Here is a 17,133-nt window from a genome sequence, read left to right as displayed (position 1 = left end):
TTCAAAGCCAGCCCGGGCAGGAGAGACCGTGAGACTCCTATCTCCAATAAACCACCAGAAAACCGGAAGTGGCGCTATAGCTCAAGTGGTAGAGCAATCGCCTTGAGGTGAAGAGCTGAGGGACAGCGCCCAGGCCCAGAGTTCAAGCCCCACAACTGACCCCAAAAAAAAAAAAAAAAAGAAAGAGAGAAAGAAAAGAGAAAAGAAAAGGAAGGTATCTGGACCAAGCACTGATTCTGGGGAAGTAGTACGAGGTGGCTGCCTCTTACTGGACAGGAAATGTGCTAGGCACATTTATAACTATTATTTTTGCCCTCACACAGCTTCATAAGGAAAACATCAGCCCCTTTGTTTTCAATGGACCAGGGTTTCAACCCAGGGCCTCAGCTTGTTAGGTGCCCTACCACATAAATGTGCCCCAGTCCTTTTGGTTGAGCTATGTTTATGCCAGGCCAGCCCAGATCTCCATCTTCCTATTCATGCTTTCAGCATACTTGGGATGAGACACATGAGCCACTGCACCAAGCTTACTGATTGAGATAGAGGTCTTCTGAACTGTTTGCCTGGGCTGGTTTCAAACCATGATCCTCCCAATCTCTGACTGCTAAATAGCTGGATTGCAGGTGTGAACAACTGAACCCAGCAACATCAGCTAGTTTTGAAATCAGGTAACAGGTTTAGATGAGAACTTGGCAAAGAAGTACATCTGTCAAGGAGTTTAAGAAAAATTAGAATGAAAAGTTTAAAAAGGTAAAACAGCCCAGGTGTGGATGGGGGGGGGGGGGTTCATGCCTGTAATCTTAGCTACTTATGAGGCTGAAATCCTGAAGAGCACAGTTCTAACTAGCTAGGGCAGAAAATTCCATCTACAAAGTAAGCAGCAAAAAGCTGGGCTGTAAGTGTGGCTCACATGGTAGAGCACCAGCCAGGCAAGCCAAGCCCTGATTTCAAATCTCTTACTGCCAAAAAAAGAGAGAAAATATATAATATATCCCTATTTCTAGAGCATTCTCCCAAACTACCAATATGGATCTAAAAAGGTGTGGGAGCACAGTTAAGTGGTAGAGTGTTTGCCTAGCATACCAAGGCTCTGGATTCCATTCACAATACAACTACAAAAGAAAAAAAGGAGCTATGAATATAATTGCTTATGAGAGGCTAGCATAGCAAGACAGCCAACAGAACAAGATATATTTGCTTGTGAATGGTAATTAATTCTTTATCATTTTGTGGGGAAAACATGGAACTAAGTTCTGAACTCAGGGCCTTGCACTCGCTAAAAACTGCTCTACCACTTGAGTCATGCCTCCCAGCTCTTTTTTACTTATTTTTTAGATAGGATCATACAGGTTGTCCAGGCTAGACTCTGATCACCATCCTCCTACCTACACTTCCCACACTGCTGAAATTACAGGAATATACCACCATGCATATGCTGAGATGGGGTCTCCCTAACTTTTTGCCTAGATTCTCCTTGGATCATAAGCCTCCTGATTCTGTCTCCTGAGTAGCTGGAATTACAACCAGTAGATCATTTGCCTTTTATTTTTATTTAAAAGTCCTATCATACTAATACAATCTGAGGGAAAAAAATTATGTTACCTCTATGATGAAACATTTCCTCGAGTGACAGAAACCATACGGAAGCCTTTGTGCAAAGAGACCTCTAAAGTTATTATATGAATTTGAAATGTAGCCCAGTGGTAGCCCAGCATGTAAAAGGCCTATGTTCAATCTCCAGTACTGTCTTCCCCCACCAAAAAAGTTTGCTGCAATTATACACACACACACACACAAAAAAAAACAACAAAAATACCCATGATATTATGTTGTAAAAATAACCAGGTATGCTACTTAGAAACTCTAGGCCTCTGCATTCTGAAGTTCATTAATTAAATGAAGTTCATTAATTAAATGAAGTTCATTAATTAAAACCTCCCAATCCAAGCATGGATACTGTATTAGTACATTTTACTATAAAGACTTATCACAATCAACACCTCCCTGTTTATCAGGGGCAAGTAGTATGAAGAATTCAAGTATCCTAAAGCAGAAAAGTGACAGAGACAGGATTCACACTTAAATTTAAGTGACTCCAAAGCTTGAGTTTCTTCCCCTTTGCTAAACACCTCAGCTTGTAGGTCTACGTAGCCACATAAAGAACCCACAAAAATCAAACACCACCATGTAACTTGAGAGGAGGATAAAATGGGGAACCAGAACTATGGGAGGGAGAAATTAATCAAGATGAATTGCACTCATAATCTGACTTGTGGAATTGAAAGCCCTTTATACAACTTAAAAGGAATAAATTAAAAAAAAATAAGTATCAGTTACTATTTGGGACTTTTTGTTGTACTTAGTGTAGGAGTCCTACAAGAAATACTAATCAACCACCTTCATTTCAAGCCTTCATTCTTCCTGAAGAAGGAATTGAAGATGAAGAGCTACAAATGGGTAAAAATTAAATGTAAAAATAATAGCTACAGTAAGGGATCTGATGGTCTGATGGATGTGAACTTGAGAGAGAGATTAAAGAAGGAGGTGAAAGGAAATATGCTCTTTTTCTGTGTGTGTCAGTACAGGAGGCTGAACTCAGGGCCTGGGTGCTATGAAAGCTTCTTTGGCTCAAGGATAGTGCTTAACCACGTGAGCCACAGCTCCACCTCGACCTAAAAAAGTGCTTAATTGGAGATGAGTCTCGCAGATTTGTCTTCCTGGGCTGGCTTCGAACCGCGACCCTCAGATCTCAGCCTCCTGAATAGCGAGGATTATTGGCACGAGCCACCGTCGCCCGTCTAACACGCTTGTTTTTAATCCAATCATGTGTCTATGTTCGCAGAGCACATGCGTGCCAGGCATCGTTGGGTGTGCTGTCAAACTAAATACGCTCCTGAATGCAACTACTGGAACACGCGGCACAAGTGAGTACGTGAAGAGTGTCCGCGAAGGGCAGGGGCAGTTGAGAGCGGAACGGTCTGCGGGCTGGAAGCCCGGTGTCGCAGCGGGGCACTGCCGTCACCACTCGCTGCCCACCTCCGCTCAGGTCGAGGGCCCGCAGGGTGGGGGCCCGGCCGCACCGCGTCCGCGTCGCCGGAACGCACGACCCGCGCAGCAGCGAGCGGGAAGGCCGACGGCCCGGGCCGGCCTGCTCCGATTCGCACGCGTCCCCAGCCCTCCCGCCACCCGTACCTGCTGCCCGGGCCGGTGGGCTTCAGCTGGCGGCTAGACGGAAGCACGTGGACTCCCGCCTTCCAGAGCTGGAGGGCGCCGCGGACTGCCCGAGCGAATGCCTGACTCCTAGCTGTCGGAGGCCGCCTCGCTCCCGGGGTTGAGCGGCTTCCGCCCCGGCGCTGATAGGCAACGGACACGCACGCGCACTAAAAGCTCGGCGAGCACGCCGTGGGACCTTCCAGGGCGCTGTCCCTGTGTGATGACGTCAACGACGGAAGCCGAATGGTCTAAGCGTCTACCGCAGCTGCGCGTATCCCCGCGGGCTTTTGGCTGTGCCACGTGGCCCCCCATGTCATTGTTTCCCGGGCAAGTGTGTCAGCCTCAGTACCTCTATAACCACCACAGTTCTAAGGCTAGCAGCAGACAGCCCCAACAGGCCAGTGTAAGCACGTCAGGGCTCCCACTGCTGGGTGGAGTAGGCGACGACTGCTTTTTTGACCCTTTTAATGTGAGCGTATTGACTTATTCATCGCGCATGACTCTCCAGCCACAGACCTAACAGGACTCCGGTAGCCGGTCCACACATTGTGTGATTGTGCTCATTTGCACGTCCCCTTAGGATGTGATCTGAGTGCTGAAGTTCGTTTCAGTTACCAATCCTCTGCCCAAAGGAAACCACTACCGGTTTATTTTCCTGCTGGGGAGGGTGGATCACCTTCTAGAAGCACATCCAACTACTTGAAGTACTTCTTGAGTACCACAAACATTAATGTTCTGAACCAAATACGTTTCTTACCTTTGAAATTACTTGTCCATATAGATAAACCAGTTCAGTACTCACCATTTGTTTATTCTTTTAGCGAAATGTCAATGTGCTACACACTATTCCGTTCAGGAAGGCTAGACATTAACATGGTCTTGTCCCTCAAGAGATTTTTGAAGCTCAAAACTCTATGCTATTAAAAATAAGGTACCCGAGTACTATTTCAGAGATGGGCAGGTAAATCCTCTGAATTAGCCAACACTGGATGGAACACAAGGCTAAATGTAGAATAAACCTTGAAGAGTATTTGAGTGATAACGAGCAGATTGTAGACTGTTATGCAATGTCAACCACAGAATTTTAGTTGTGACAGAAAACTGGAGGTTGGGCAACAAATAAATGACAAATTCCAATGTGCCCTCTACTGAATCTGACTACTACTTAAAATATGCTCTGGGACACGCGAGTGCAACTATTAGTTACTGTTTTAGAATGGTGGTAGTGGTGGTCACAAGTGTCAGAATAGCTCAGGAATTACATGGTTCTAAAGGAAATCAAATATAGTGGTAATAAATCTACTTCCCCGGGCAATGAGATAATGGTTCCAAACAAGTAATTAAGGTCAAGTTTCAGCATTTGAGACAGTCAAAACCTACATGTTTAGTTGTTTGAAATTTTGTGTTTTGGGGCTTAAAACACGGAGAAACTATAATACTGATCTTATTTTAAATCAAGGGATTGGATAATTTGGGGGAAATTATGAGTACAGATCCAGCCAGAAAAGCATGCTTCCAGGAACCAGGACAGGATAATGAACAGGCCAACGAGATAATAAAAAAAAAATCTGTAGAATCCATCATTACCATCCCACATTTTAATTGGCAACTTTCACGAACAGGAAGCTACTTTAATAAAATACCTTTGCTTTAAACACTTGCAGAAAGTATCTTTTTATCCCAGCCCTTAGTCTTGATCTAAAGGCCTGGGCCCTATCCCTATCCCTGAGACAGTCTACCACCTGAGCCAAAGCTTTTCAGTAGTTAATTGGAGATGAGTCTTCCCTACCTGGGCTGGCTTGGACCCACAATCCTCAGATCTCAGCCTCCTAAGTAGCTAGGACTACAGGCTTGGGCCACCAGAACCCAGCCATTGTTTTGTAAAGTATCAGTTTTACTAAGTGACCCACTAACCCCATGTCCATGTTCATACAGCTTAAAAACTGTTTCCAAAACTGAACATAAAATTTAACTATGAAATTGTTCATATTGCCTCCTATCCCTTTCTCCAGCCTCTTAACCACTAATATTCTTTGCACTTCAACCAGCCTTCAGTCAGTAGAGGTTGGCTCAAAATAAACTTTCCTCCAAGTTATTCATGTAGGTTACACTTCAACTAGTCTTTCCTGACATTAATAGGATATAGTCTTGTATCATCGACCATGTGCCTTCACTGCCATTTACTACTTTGGGGTCATCACACTGTATAACTACAAACAGCTCAACTGAAGCAGAAACCATGGTGGTTTCTCATCATGGAATGGCCAGCATTTCACAAGATAGTTATGTTGAATGAAGCCTTAGCTCAAGTAGTCAAGTCTAGTTGAAATGCATCATTTACAGAAAGCTAATACAAATAAGAATATCCTTAGTGCCAAGGGCAGTTGGCTCATGCGTGTAATCACAGAAACTCAGGAAGCTGAAATGTGAGGATAAAAGTTGGAAGCTAGCCCAGGAAGCAAAGTCTGTGAGACTTTAATAAACTACTCAAAGGCCAGATGTGGGCTGTGGTTCAATTGGTAGAGAAAAAAAAAAATCTCAGGAAGTGCCCAGGCTGAGTGTAAGCCCCAGAACCGGGGCAAAAAAAAAAAAGGAAAATGCATACTAAATAATACACTAAATTACGGCCTTAAAGAGTTCAGGGACAAACTGCTAGTCTCTCACAGCCTACACTGTAGGATCCAAGATACTACATGAAACTAGATTTCAGAAATGTTTGAAGTAGGGTATTCGTAATAGCAGAGACAGACAGAAGTTAGTAGTCTAGGATTCTCAGAAGATGAAAGCACCACCAGGTCTCTCTCTCTCTCAGAACATTTCTTTGGAAATGGAACTGTGGCTCAAGTGGTAGAGCACCAGCCTAGAACATAAAAGCTAAGCTGAGAGTGAAAGGCCCTGAATTCAAACTCCAGTACCAGCAAGGAAGTGGGAGGAGGGAGAAGAGCATTTCTTCAGTAAAGTATGTATGTGAAACTAAAGGTGACTTTGCTCAAAGACAATTAGAAGTTTTCCTATTATGGAATTGTTAAAACATTCACTTGTCTTTTTCATAATCTATATAGAATTTAAATGAAACTACATTTTTCTACTTTTTGTCTCATCAGTAATTCCATAAAAGGGTAACTCAAGTTTGAGGACAATGATTTGAAGTGTGCCTCAGTCAACAAAATTAAATGTCTAAAACAAACTCAGTGAGGTGCAGATTCAAGAGCTTAAAAGTCAGAATGGATGCCGGGCGCTGGTGGCTCACGCCTGTAATCCTAGCTACTCAGGAGGCTGAGATCTGAGGATCGCGGTTCAAAGCCAGCCGGGGCAGGAGAGACCATGAGACTCCTATCTCCAATAAACCACCAGAAAACCTGAAGTGGCACTGTAGCTCAAGTGATAGAGCGTTTGCCTTGAGCTGAAGAGCTGAGGGAAGGCGCCCAGGCCCAGAGTTCAAGCCCTATGACCAACGACCAACGACCCAAAAAAAAAAAAAATCAGAATGGATGGTTCATGCCTGTAATCCTAGTACTCAGGAATCTGAGGACTGAAGTTCCACCCAGCACAGGTAGGAAAGTCTGAGACACTTATCTCCAATTAACCACCAGAAAATCGGAAATAGTGCAGTGGTTCAAAGTGGTAGAGCGCTCACCTTGAGCACAAAAACTCAGGGACACCACCAAGGCCCAGAGTTCAAGCCCCATGTCCAACAAAAATAAAAATTAAAACCTAAAAAAGTAAAAACAAAAGGGGAAGGGTATGAGCTCAGTGCTTACGTGCATCCAATTTTCCTTCATTAGCTAAATCACTATAATTACAATGGAACAAAATCAATTGCCTATGACATGTTAAAAAGCTGCTTCTACTACCTTCTGCACATAGTCTCATTTCTATTTCAAATGGAGTCTCCCAACTAAAGTTGTATATATAAGGAAACAACTATTAAGTTAATTGCCTTGAAATATTGAAAGGGCATTTGTTCTAACATCAAGACACACTGATTAAGGAGGGAAAACACTTGTATATTTTTGGGGAGTATTTAGGACGTAGAAGTGAAACTACCCCTAATCAAGGTAATTGATAACTTCAACCTTTACTAAAACTTTGAAAAACAAGTTTCAGTATTCCAGTGAGATGACTGGTAATTGTGTAAATGCAAAAGTATTTTATATGTAGGCTTTCTATACCAAGACAAATCTGTGACAACCATTTCATTGCAATTCTCCTAAAAATATGCATTTGACCCAATAGTCTTTGTAACTAAGACAAGCTTTTACATACAGAGTATACTGAATGCTAAGATTCAAATCATAATGGAACTTCAAAAAAAGTTCTCTCCCCAATCGATGCAGCATTTGTTTCAGAAATATGGTCTGAAATGCTAATAAATAAAAGGTTTACATTTAAGTTGTCATGACAGAATGCCCCTTTCTCCTTGGATGTTTTGAAAAAACTTTAGAAACAAAACTATGAACACTTCAGACATTCACATCTGTACTATTGCACAGAAATTTGAACTGCAGAAGGTATTTTCCCTTATCCTATCTCTGAGTACTAAATACGGATGAAACTCACTTACTTTTTGATTTTCAAATGACAAGAATATTCTAGACAGCAAATTTAGTTTTATGTAAGATTGAACATTTTAGGAATTAGCCAATGAACTGTGAATATTTTACCCACCTAAAATAAAATGCAGCTAACATATGGTTGTGGTACATCCCAGGTAGATGTCATATAAAGCACGCAAGGTGAGGTGCTAGCAAGAGAAATACTCATTTGCAAAAATAAAGAGATAACCCTTCCAATATGATGTACCACAACCACACATGAAAAGTCAAGAACTTACTTTTATTTATTTTAAAATAAACATCGAAGATTCCCCCATTACCCACCACCCTACAAAACTTTTGAATGTGGAATGTTCAACAGCCTATCCATTTTAGTAGGTTACAAAACCAGCAAAAATAAAAATTAAAAAACCTCCAGTTCTCTAATGATGAATGTTTGAGAATAACTGTTTTGTCTTTAAGGAATTGAATACCTATTGGAAAAATTCCTTAGCTAAAGGCTAAAAATAAAATTTAATTTCTGCACAGAAAATACCATTAACTTAGTAGCCTTTGCTTAATAGGTGGGCGTAATTCTCCATAAAGTCAAAGTGGAACGAAACAACAAGCAGCATTAAGTTCTTAGGCACACAGATCTAGTGCTCAAACTGCTAGCACAAATTCCAACACAGTACATATGACTAAGCCACTACTAAACTCTCCATCTCTATCAAACTCAAGACTCTCCCTATGCATCTAAGAGGAAGAATTACCACTCTCACATAAATGCCTCCATGAGACAAGGAGAATTCAATTAAAGTTCAATTAGACAAAAGGTAAGTGTGTATAATACAGCTGCTGGAGATAACCATTAAAATTTGTGACACTAGCAATGAGTGGGGTGAATCACATAAGCTGCTAGCTGTTGAACTCCAGTGTTTCAAAATACAACTTTTATAAACACGTTTTATTTGTTTTATTACCATGAGAACTGAAGTTATTGACTGTCATTTCCCTAAAACAGGGAAATCAATCTAAAACACATACTGGTGCTTTTCAAAAGATAGCAATTTAAATGGGTGGTAGCAGCAGGCATTTTTATCTTTTTCTTTAAAGAACTCTCAAGCTGCAGGGGAAAAAATGTGACCAAAAGATGTTATGATTATCCATTAAAGATTTTCATCAGTACCTGAACCAATTTAGGTGACAATACAACAAAGATTCAAGGATTAGTGATGACGATACACATCATAAGGAATGATCTATACAGATAGACATATCTATATAGATATATATATATATGTATATATAGTACCAATCCTTATGAAAGTCTCAAAGAAACTGTTAATAGTTCAAAAGGTATCTAAATACTTCACATTAAATATATAAGCAGCCTGTCCAGATTATATCCCATTATTTGTTGCATATTTTTCAAAAGGTGCCAATCAAAGCCTAATTTACATTCTGGCTGTTTTATATAGTATCAGCTGTTAAGCAACTTACATGTGTTTTTAATCACAGTCGTTTGGCCAGATGAACAGTGCTGTGTCAAAGCTAATAGCCAGCTTTACATGTGTGATTAAGGACCCATGCATAATTTGGTATGCATCTAAACATTCTGTGCTCCAATTTAAATGGAAATACTGTGAAATGCAGTTCTTCTGCCAAACCACACTCCACTCCCTCCATCTTCCTTTCAAGGAAAATGTCCTAGTTTTTTCAATTACCACTGAATAACTCTGGGGCTAATTTGTATATTTTACCCAATGTCAAAAGCCGAAGTTACTCTTTTTCAAGCCACTTCAAATAACTATGGAGATATTATTATCCCCTAAAGTATACTGCTTTACTCCTAAGCAAGGGTGAGGAATCTGAATATCATGTGCAAGGCTCAAGATGACGCTTAGGACAGAACATGCAGAGTAAAAATAGTTTCCTTCCATATCCAGGTAATATAAAGCTGACAATTGTAGTCCTGTCTTTATGGGATGAAAACAGTCCCTTTACAATAAGTTTCCTGAAAGGGAGAACAAATAGATAATAACTCTTCTGGTAACATGTTATGGTACACTGGCCAGTGTGTTTTTGGCGATTAAACATAATCCTGTGAATCAGATTAATTCACTTGCTGAGTGTTCATTTGCGGCATCCCTCTGTTGGGTCTTGGGGGCCCTCCACGACCTAGAAGACAAAAATGGCATTTGATTTTTCTTTCAAATATTATTTGTTTTGCCTTCAAGCAGATTTTCATCTGAAGTCAAGAAGCATGTAGGCAGCTTGTCACCACATTATTAGGTTTAAGAGGTCAATTCTTCAGTGTTCAAGTTTCACCTGTCCTGGAAGTTGTCATGCGCATATTTGCTCAAGTTCTCTAGCTAAAAAAAGAGTAGAGCTAATGGAGTATTCCACCAGTACTCATTCATTCAACAAGTATTTATTGAGTGCCTACTATGTGCTAGGCACTGTCATCAGGCGTTGGGAATAGATACAGCAGTAAAGACAGACAAGTTACCTGCTCTCATGGAGCTTACATTCTAATGTACACTCTAGCTTACATTTCAGTATTAACATCATACTATCAAAATTAATAAAAGCACCAGAAGGAAAACAGACCTTATTACCTAAACTGTTAAAAAGAAACTACTACATAACATTCAAAATTGTATAATGACTTATAACACAAATTGTTTTTTACATGCTGTCAAAACAGATTTTTAGCTATCAGTTAACTCAATTTTCATAGAATATGCTACAAGGTGGGAAAGAACATAACCCACATTCACATGCAAAGACCTCTGATACTTCAAGTCAGTAATTCCCAAGTGATCCATGTGGAAAAAAACACACCTTTTGCTGGCCAATTACTACTAGCACTCAAAGTACTTTTTAATTTGTCCTTAATATACATTTTATACATGTTATGGCCAAAAACTAGATAAAACCTATTTTTTAACCTTCCAATCAGAGAACCATTTAGAACTTTAGATTACATGAAATGCTAGCTTTATAACTGTTAAACAGGTTAACTTCTTGCCAAAATTGGAAGTGATTTTCTCTAATAACAAAAACAAAACAACTCATCTTGCAATATTTAAGTATAGACAAACAAGTTAGTAAGAATTGGGGATGTTACTTGACAATCAAAAATAATTTGGTACTTAAAGATTACTAATGGTGTTCCAAAATGTATTCAGATTTTCATTAGTTCTACTACTTCTAAATGGTTCTCTATATGAAATTATGGCTTATCTGGCCATTAAAGGGTTTCTGGTCCTAAAATATAATATGCAATATGCATGTTTCAAAAATGAAAAGATAATAAATTTATATAAATGTTTACTCTCACTCCAAAAATGTCTTACAAAAATGTTTCAATAAGTACTTCCTAAAAACATTTAGCAGGTGTTAAGACCTGAAAAAATAATTTCCAGTTGGAAAAACACTTTTTCTGAGGAAGAGAAAATGTTCTTGTTCTTAAGACAGTTTGTATATTAACAGGGAAAGTCGTTCAAAAATTAAAATTTGGATTCAAGATTAAGTTTTAGAAACAGCATTTCATTTAATCCCTAGCAACAAGTCTGAAAAAGATCAACATATTCCTAACATGTAACCTACATGCAGACTATGAACAGCTCTTCCAAGGCCAGAACAGAAGCTCCACTTAGGAGCTAGGATCACCACCACAAAATATTACCTCGTGGGGCTCCCCGTGGTCCACTCTGCCCAGAGCCTCGCTTGAAATTCTGCTGATATCCATCCTAAAAGACAAGCTAGTTAGTATTAAGAAAAACTAAATTTTTCATATGCATATTTTATTTACAAGAATATAAATAAACAGTATCAATCAGAAAGTGTCATTTAAAAAATGCTTGCCCATCTACCTTTCAGTTTTACAGTCTAATATTTACAAAATACTATCATAGCTAAAAGCTATTGTGTAAGTACTATATTTCTATTATACTGACATAGGCCTCTTGATTCCTTTTTTTAAAAGACTTTTATTAAGTGACTTTTCTAGATGAAGTGAAAAGAAATGCAGAAGGCCAGCTTTTTTTCTATAACAAAATGCTTCAGATATCAAATAACTACCCCCCAAATTCCTTAGTTATTGAGTCCCACACCGTATTTACCTACCCGCTGGTAGCCAGAGTAGTCTCGGGGAGCACTGAACTGAGACTGTGTGTAACCACTGTTTGGAGTGTTAGAGAATGAAGGGCGGTAACCATCATATCCTCCTAAAATTTAGGACAAGAAAAATAATTTTTTCCTTATTAATTTTTTACCTTATTAATGAAAAAGAATGCCATAACTATAAGCATGCTACTTATTCAAACTAATTTCTAACTATCTAATAGATCTAATTTAAAGTACTAACTGCCTTAGAAGATAAAAATTTCAGGCAGGTACCCACTGCTCACACTTCTAAGTAGCTACTTGGAAGACTTAAATTGGGAGAATCATAATTTGAGGCAAGCCTAGGCAAAAGTCCATGAGGCACCATCTGAATTTTTAAAAACTGGGTATGAGACCCATCAATCCATCTACTACGGTAACCTAGAATAGGCACATTATAGTACAGGAACATACCCACAGAAAAAGCAAGACCCTATCAAGCAAATAACCAATATGAAAAAAATGCTGGGGCAAAAATAGTAAACATGGCTTAGCAATTGAGCACTGGTCCCCCAAGTTCAAACACCTAAACTGCCAAAAGCAATGAAATTTTTACACAGCCATGAATATACACAAAGACAAGGAAATCTCCCTAAGACTTGGTAATATCTAGAAAACAATTATCCCTATTAGCCAGGTATGAGGGCTCATGCCTGTAATCACTGGTAATATCAAAGCTAATCAGGAAGACTAATGTTGAAAGTAGACCCAGGCCAAAAAAAAAAAAAAGTCTACAAGACCCATATTTCAACCCATTTCAATAGCAAAGTGAAGTGGCATGTACCAGTCAGCTATGCACTAGGGCTGAGATGGGAAAGTGAAGTGGCATGTACCAGTCAGCTATGCACTAGGGCTGAGATGGGAAAGTGAAGTGGCACGTACCAGTCAGCTATGCACTAGGGCTGAGATGGGAAAGGGACTATGGTTCCAGGCTATTCCAGGCAAAAAAAGCTCATAGGGAAGCCTCCATCTCAACAGAAAAGGCTGCATTAACAAACTGTCATCTCAGGTGTGGGAGGAAAAACAAGAAAATAAATCTCTAGGCCAGCCAGGAAAAAAAATGACCTGATCTAAAAAATAACCAGAGCAAAGTGGGTTGGAACCATGACTCAGTGGTAGGATACTAAGCACCTGACTTCAAACTCCATCCAGTACCAGCACCAAAAACAAAACTAACAAAGAAAAAACTTCTACATTTGGCAAAACAAGTAACAAAAAACTTCTGTACAACATTTCATTAACTGCATTTAAACATAACTCAAGTGATAGTGCCAGCCACAAACAAACAACAAAAAAATTCTGTATAGCATTTCATTAGCTACATTTAAAATATACTTAGTAGAAGTTTAAGCATAACTCAAGTGATAGTGTCAGCCAAACAAAAAGGCTGCAAATAATGAGTTTAAATCACAATTCTGAAAATAAAATTAATAATGAATAATACATAAATGTTAAAAGTTGAACCTAAGAGGCTAATTCAAAGATACATCTCTCCTGAAAACTATACGACATGTTTTACAAACCAAAAAACAACCTACAAGTTCAGGGCTAGGAATGTGGCTCAGTGGTAGAGTACTTGCTTAGCATGCATGTAGCCCTGGTTGATTCCTCAGTACCAAATAAACAAAAAAGGCCAGAAGTCGCAAGGTGGCTCAACTCATAGAGTGTTAGCTAGCCTTGAGCATAAAGATCAGGGACAGTGGTCAGGCCCTGAGTTTAAGCCCCAGGTCTGGCCAAAAAAACAATCCTAAAAGTTCATTACAACTTGCATCTCATTGCTTTTACCTCTGAACCCATTGGTAGGTCCCCGGTATCCATTCATCAAGCCTCTAGCACCACGGGAACCTCCACGAGACACACCACGACTATTGTAATAAGGCTGACTGCCCCGAGGAAATCCAGTGTTCTGTTGAGGAGGCTGCTGGTGGTTGCCCGTCACTGGATGGGACTGGTCCTGGGAACCGTGGTAAGTGCCAACTACTACAATAAGGAACACAAATATTATACAGTCCCATTACCATTTGTTCTCCTACATGCTTTCAGGTTTAAGCAACAATTTTTACATTTTATAGTCCCTTAAAGTGTTGGGGGTTTTGTGTTTTTATTTTGTCTGTTGTGGTGCTTGAACTTGGGCCTGAGCGCTGTCCCTCAGCTCTTCAGCTCAACGTTAGTGCTCTACCACTTGAGCCACAGCGCCACTTCCGGTTTTCTGGTGGTTTTTATTGGAGGTAAGAGTTCCGAAGCTTTTCCTGCCTGGGCTGGCTTTGAACCGCAACCCTCAGATCTCATCTCATCCTCCTGAGTAGTTAGGATTACAGGTGTGAGCCACCAGCACCCAGCTAAGTTTAATTTTTTTTTAATTTCCAGATTAATGAGGAAAATTGAACATAAATGATATCACTGTCTCTTTCCCACCCAGAGATTAAGCTGGAGGGTTGGGGGCAGAGGAAATGGATACAAAATTTCCAAACCTTCTAAAGTAGAATACACAATGTTACCCTCCAACTAAATTATGCATACTATTATATACTGTACGCGCTATATACTATTACCTTCTGAAAAGTGAGTCCCTATGAAAACAGTGACTTAAAAAAACCTAGCAAGTGGTTAGCCTGTCCAAATATCCGACTTTTGGGGGTTAAAAAAAGACTACATTGGGGCTGGGAAGGTGGCTCAGTGGTAGAGTGCTTGCCTTGCATGCTCGAGGCCCTGGGTTCGATTCCTCAGCACCACATAAGCAAAAAGAAAAAAAAACCGGAAGTGGCGCTGTGGCCCAAGTGGTAGAGCGCTCGCCTTGAGCTGAAGAGCTGAGGGACAGCGCCCAGGCCCAGAGTTCAAGCCCCACGACCGACAAAAAAAAAAAAATATTTATACAATTTTTAATTTTTATTTAAATATCTTATACCCACAAGGAATTTCTAATATATTCTCGGTTTTCACACATTGTACAGTATAAAATAATGAATTCCTACAAAGAGGAAATGTTATGACTTTGCCAAGTTAATAAATAAGCTTCACTACTCATATTATTTTCCATAATCTTTCATATTTTTGATACGTAAAATTGTCTCACAAGGCTGGACATCAATAACTCAGATCTCAGGAGGCTGAGATCTGAGGAATGTGGTTGAAAGACAGCAGCAAGAAAGACCAGAAAACCAGAAGTGTCAGTGTGGTTCAAAGTGGTAGAAAACTAGCCTTGAGCAAAAGAGTTCAGGGACAACACCCAGGGCCTGGAGTTCAAGACCCACAATCAATCCCTCCTGCCAAGTCTTACAACTTTCCTGCCCCATCTGACTTCAATCCACAATCCTCAGCTCTAAGCCTCCTAAAGTAACTAGGATTACAGGCATGAGCCACAGCCACCTGGCAAGAACTGAAAATTTTCTGTTTTTCCTTTCCTTCAAAGGGAGTTACAAGGTCCCACTACATAACCCAGGTTAATCAATAACCTTGAATTCAATGTCTTCATGTCTCAACCTCCTAAATGTTTGCAATAGGTGACATTAAATTCCTTTTTAACCAATAATTTTATTACTAATATCAAATATCAAATGTAACGCACTCACATCAAACCAATCCAAAATATCTTTAAATAAACAATGCTTACAACACGCCAGGCAGGTTCCCACACAATGAATCTTGTAATACAGTGGTACCTGTATACAACCTTATTCTAATGAGATGATAAAGATAAATGAGTCAACAAAAACCTCAGCTGCATTTGAAGAGTGGAGATAGGTGTCTGAGGTGATATTTGAATACCAATATGAAAGTACTGCAGTGGGCCCAGTGGCTCACACCTGTAATCCTAGCTATTCAGGAGGCTGAGATTTGAGGATCATGGTTCAAAGCCAGCCTAGGCAGGAAAGTCCATGAGACTCTTATCTCCAGCTAGAAAACCGGAAGTGGCACTGAGGCTCAAGTGGTAGAGCGCTAGCCTTGAGCTGAAGAGAGCAGGGACAGCACCGAAGCCCAGAGTTTAAGGCCCACAACTGACCCAAAAAAAAAAAAAAAAGGACTGTGACCAAGTATGGTACAGTGGCTGATACCTGTCATTTCAGCTACTTTGGAGAAGATGCCAACCACTGACAAAAAGACAGCGAAGGAAGACTCCATGTCAAAGAACAAGCCAAGCATTGTGTTACAAACTTATAATCACAGTCCAAGGCAAGTCCAGGCAAAAAGTGAGACCATATTAGAAAAGTAACTAAACCAAAAAGTGTTAGGGGCATGGTTGGAAGAGCAAACCCCAGAACCACACGTGTCAAAAAAAAAAAAAAAATTCAGGAGATCAAGAACATTAACACTGGAAGTAGCACTGTAGCTCAAGGCTGAGGGTTCAAGCTCTACAACTGACAGCCCATTATTAAAAAAAAGAAAGCATCAACTCGTCTTCTAAAAGGATTGGCTACTTTGTTGTGCAATTCCAATTGTATTCCTAGAAATTACCCAGACATAAAGGAAACTAAAAGAAGTATTTGAAATATTACAAATTTCAGAAATCTCTACCTGCATTATTGCGATAATGAATGGCCAAAAAGGACTTTACTTCAATCCAGTTCACAAAGTGAAGCAGAAATTAGCACAATAAGTATCAAAGCAACTCCTAATTGCTTTCTAACTGACCTATTGCCAAGTACCATGCTACCAGGTTACAAACAATGAGCAATTAAAATTATAAATTATACAGCTTTGTAACCCTTTTGTACAACTACATCATCATAATAATAAAGTTGGACCCGGGCTAGGAATGTGACTTAGTCGTATGCCTAGCATGCATGAAGCTCTGGGTTCAATTCCTTGATACCACATAAACAGAAAAAGCCAGAAATGACACTGTGGCTCAAGTATAGGGCATTAGCCTTAAGCGAAAGAAGCTCAGGGACCACTGAGTTCAAACCCCAGGAATGCCTCCCCCTTTACCCCCTCCCAAAAAAGTTGGAGTTTATTAAAGTTAAAAGGTTAATTGCAAACAGCCTGGTGACTCATGACTATAATCCTAGCTATGTAAAACTGGCTGAGATTTAAAGATCAGAGTTCAAAGCCAGATTATTTCTCTCCAATTAAACTGCAAAAGGCAAGAGTTGAAGCTGTGGCTCAAGTGGCAGAGCAGTAGCCTTGAGTGGAAAAGTGAAAGGACAACACCCAGCGCTTGAGTACAAGGTGAAGTACCAGGAAGTGGCCCAGTGGCTCTAGTGGTAGAGCGCTA

The 17,133-nt window shown here is 40.0% G+C and overlaps 2 protein-coding genes across 2 annotated transcripts in view; both read right to left on the bottom strand.

Moving 5' to 3' along the window:
* The window catches only part of Nat10 (N-acetyltransferase 10 (GCN5-related)), a 37,910-nt gene extending 34,555 nt beyond the window's left edge, over window positions 1-3,355 (bottom strand). Inside the window, exon 1 of the mRNA XM_013019636.1 lies at window positions 3,193-3,355. The gene's annotated coding sequence lies outside the window, so the exon portion shown is untranslated. The remainder of the gene's footprint in view (window positions 1-3,192) is intronic.
* Window positions 3,356-8,030: 4,675 nt separating this feature from the next.
* The window catches only part of Caprin1 (cell cycle associated protein 1), a 44,832-nt gene continuing 35,729 nt past the window's right edge, over window positions 8,031-17,133 (bottom strand). Inside the window, exons 15-18 of the mRNA XM_013019557.1 lie at window positions 13,707-13,901; window positions 11,883-11,983; window positions 11,443-11,506; window positions 8,031-9,929 (exon numbers count right to left, since the gene is read on the bottom strand). Coding sequence (XP_012875011.1) covers window positions 9,865-9,929; window positions 11,443-11,506; window positions 11,883-11,983; window positions 13,707-13,901 — 425 coding nt within the window. The 3' untranslated portion in view covers window positions 8,031-9,864. The remainder of the gene's footprint in view (window positions 9,930-11,442; window positions 11,507-11,882; window positions 11,984-13,706; window positions 13,902-17,133) is intronic.

This window comes from Dipodomys ordii, unplaced genomic scaffold, assembly GCF_000151885.1.
Source record: "Dipodomys ordii isolate 6190 unplaced genomic scaffold, Dord_2.0 Scaffold46, whole genome shotgun sequence".
NCBI lineage: Eukaryota > Metazoa > Chordata > Mammalia > Rodentia > Heteromyidae > Dipodomys > Dipodomys ordii.
Note: the sequence above shows the minus strand (reverse complement) of the source record. Positions and strands in the feature narration are given on the sequence as shown.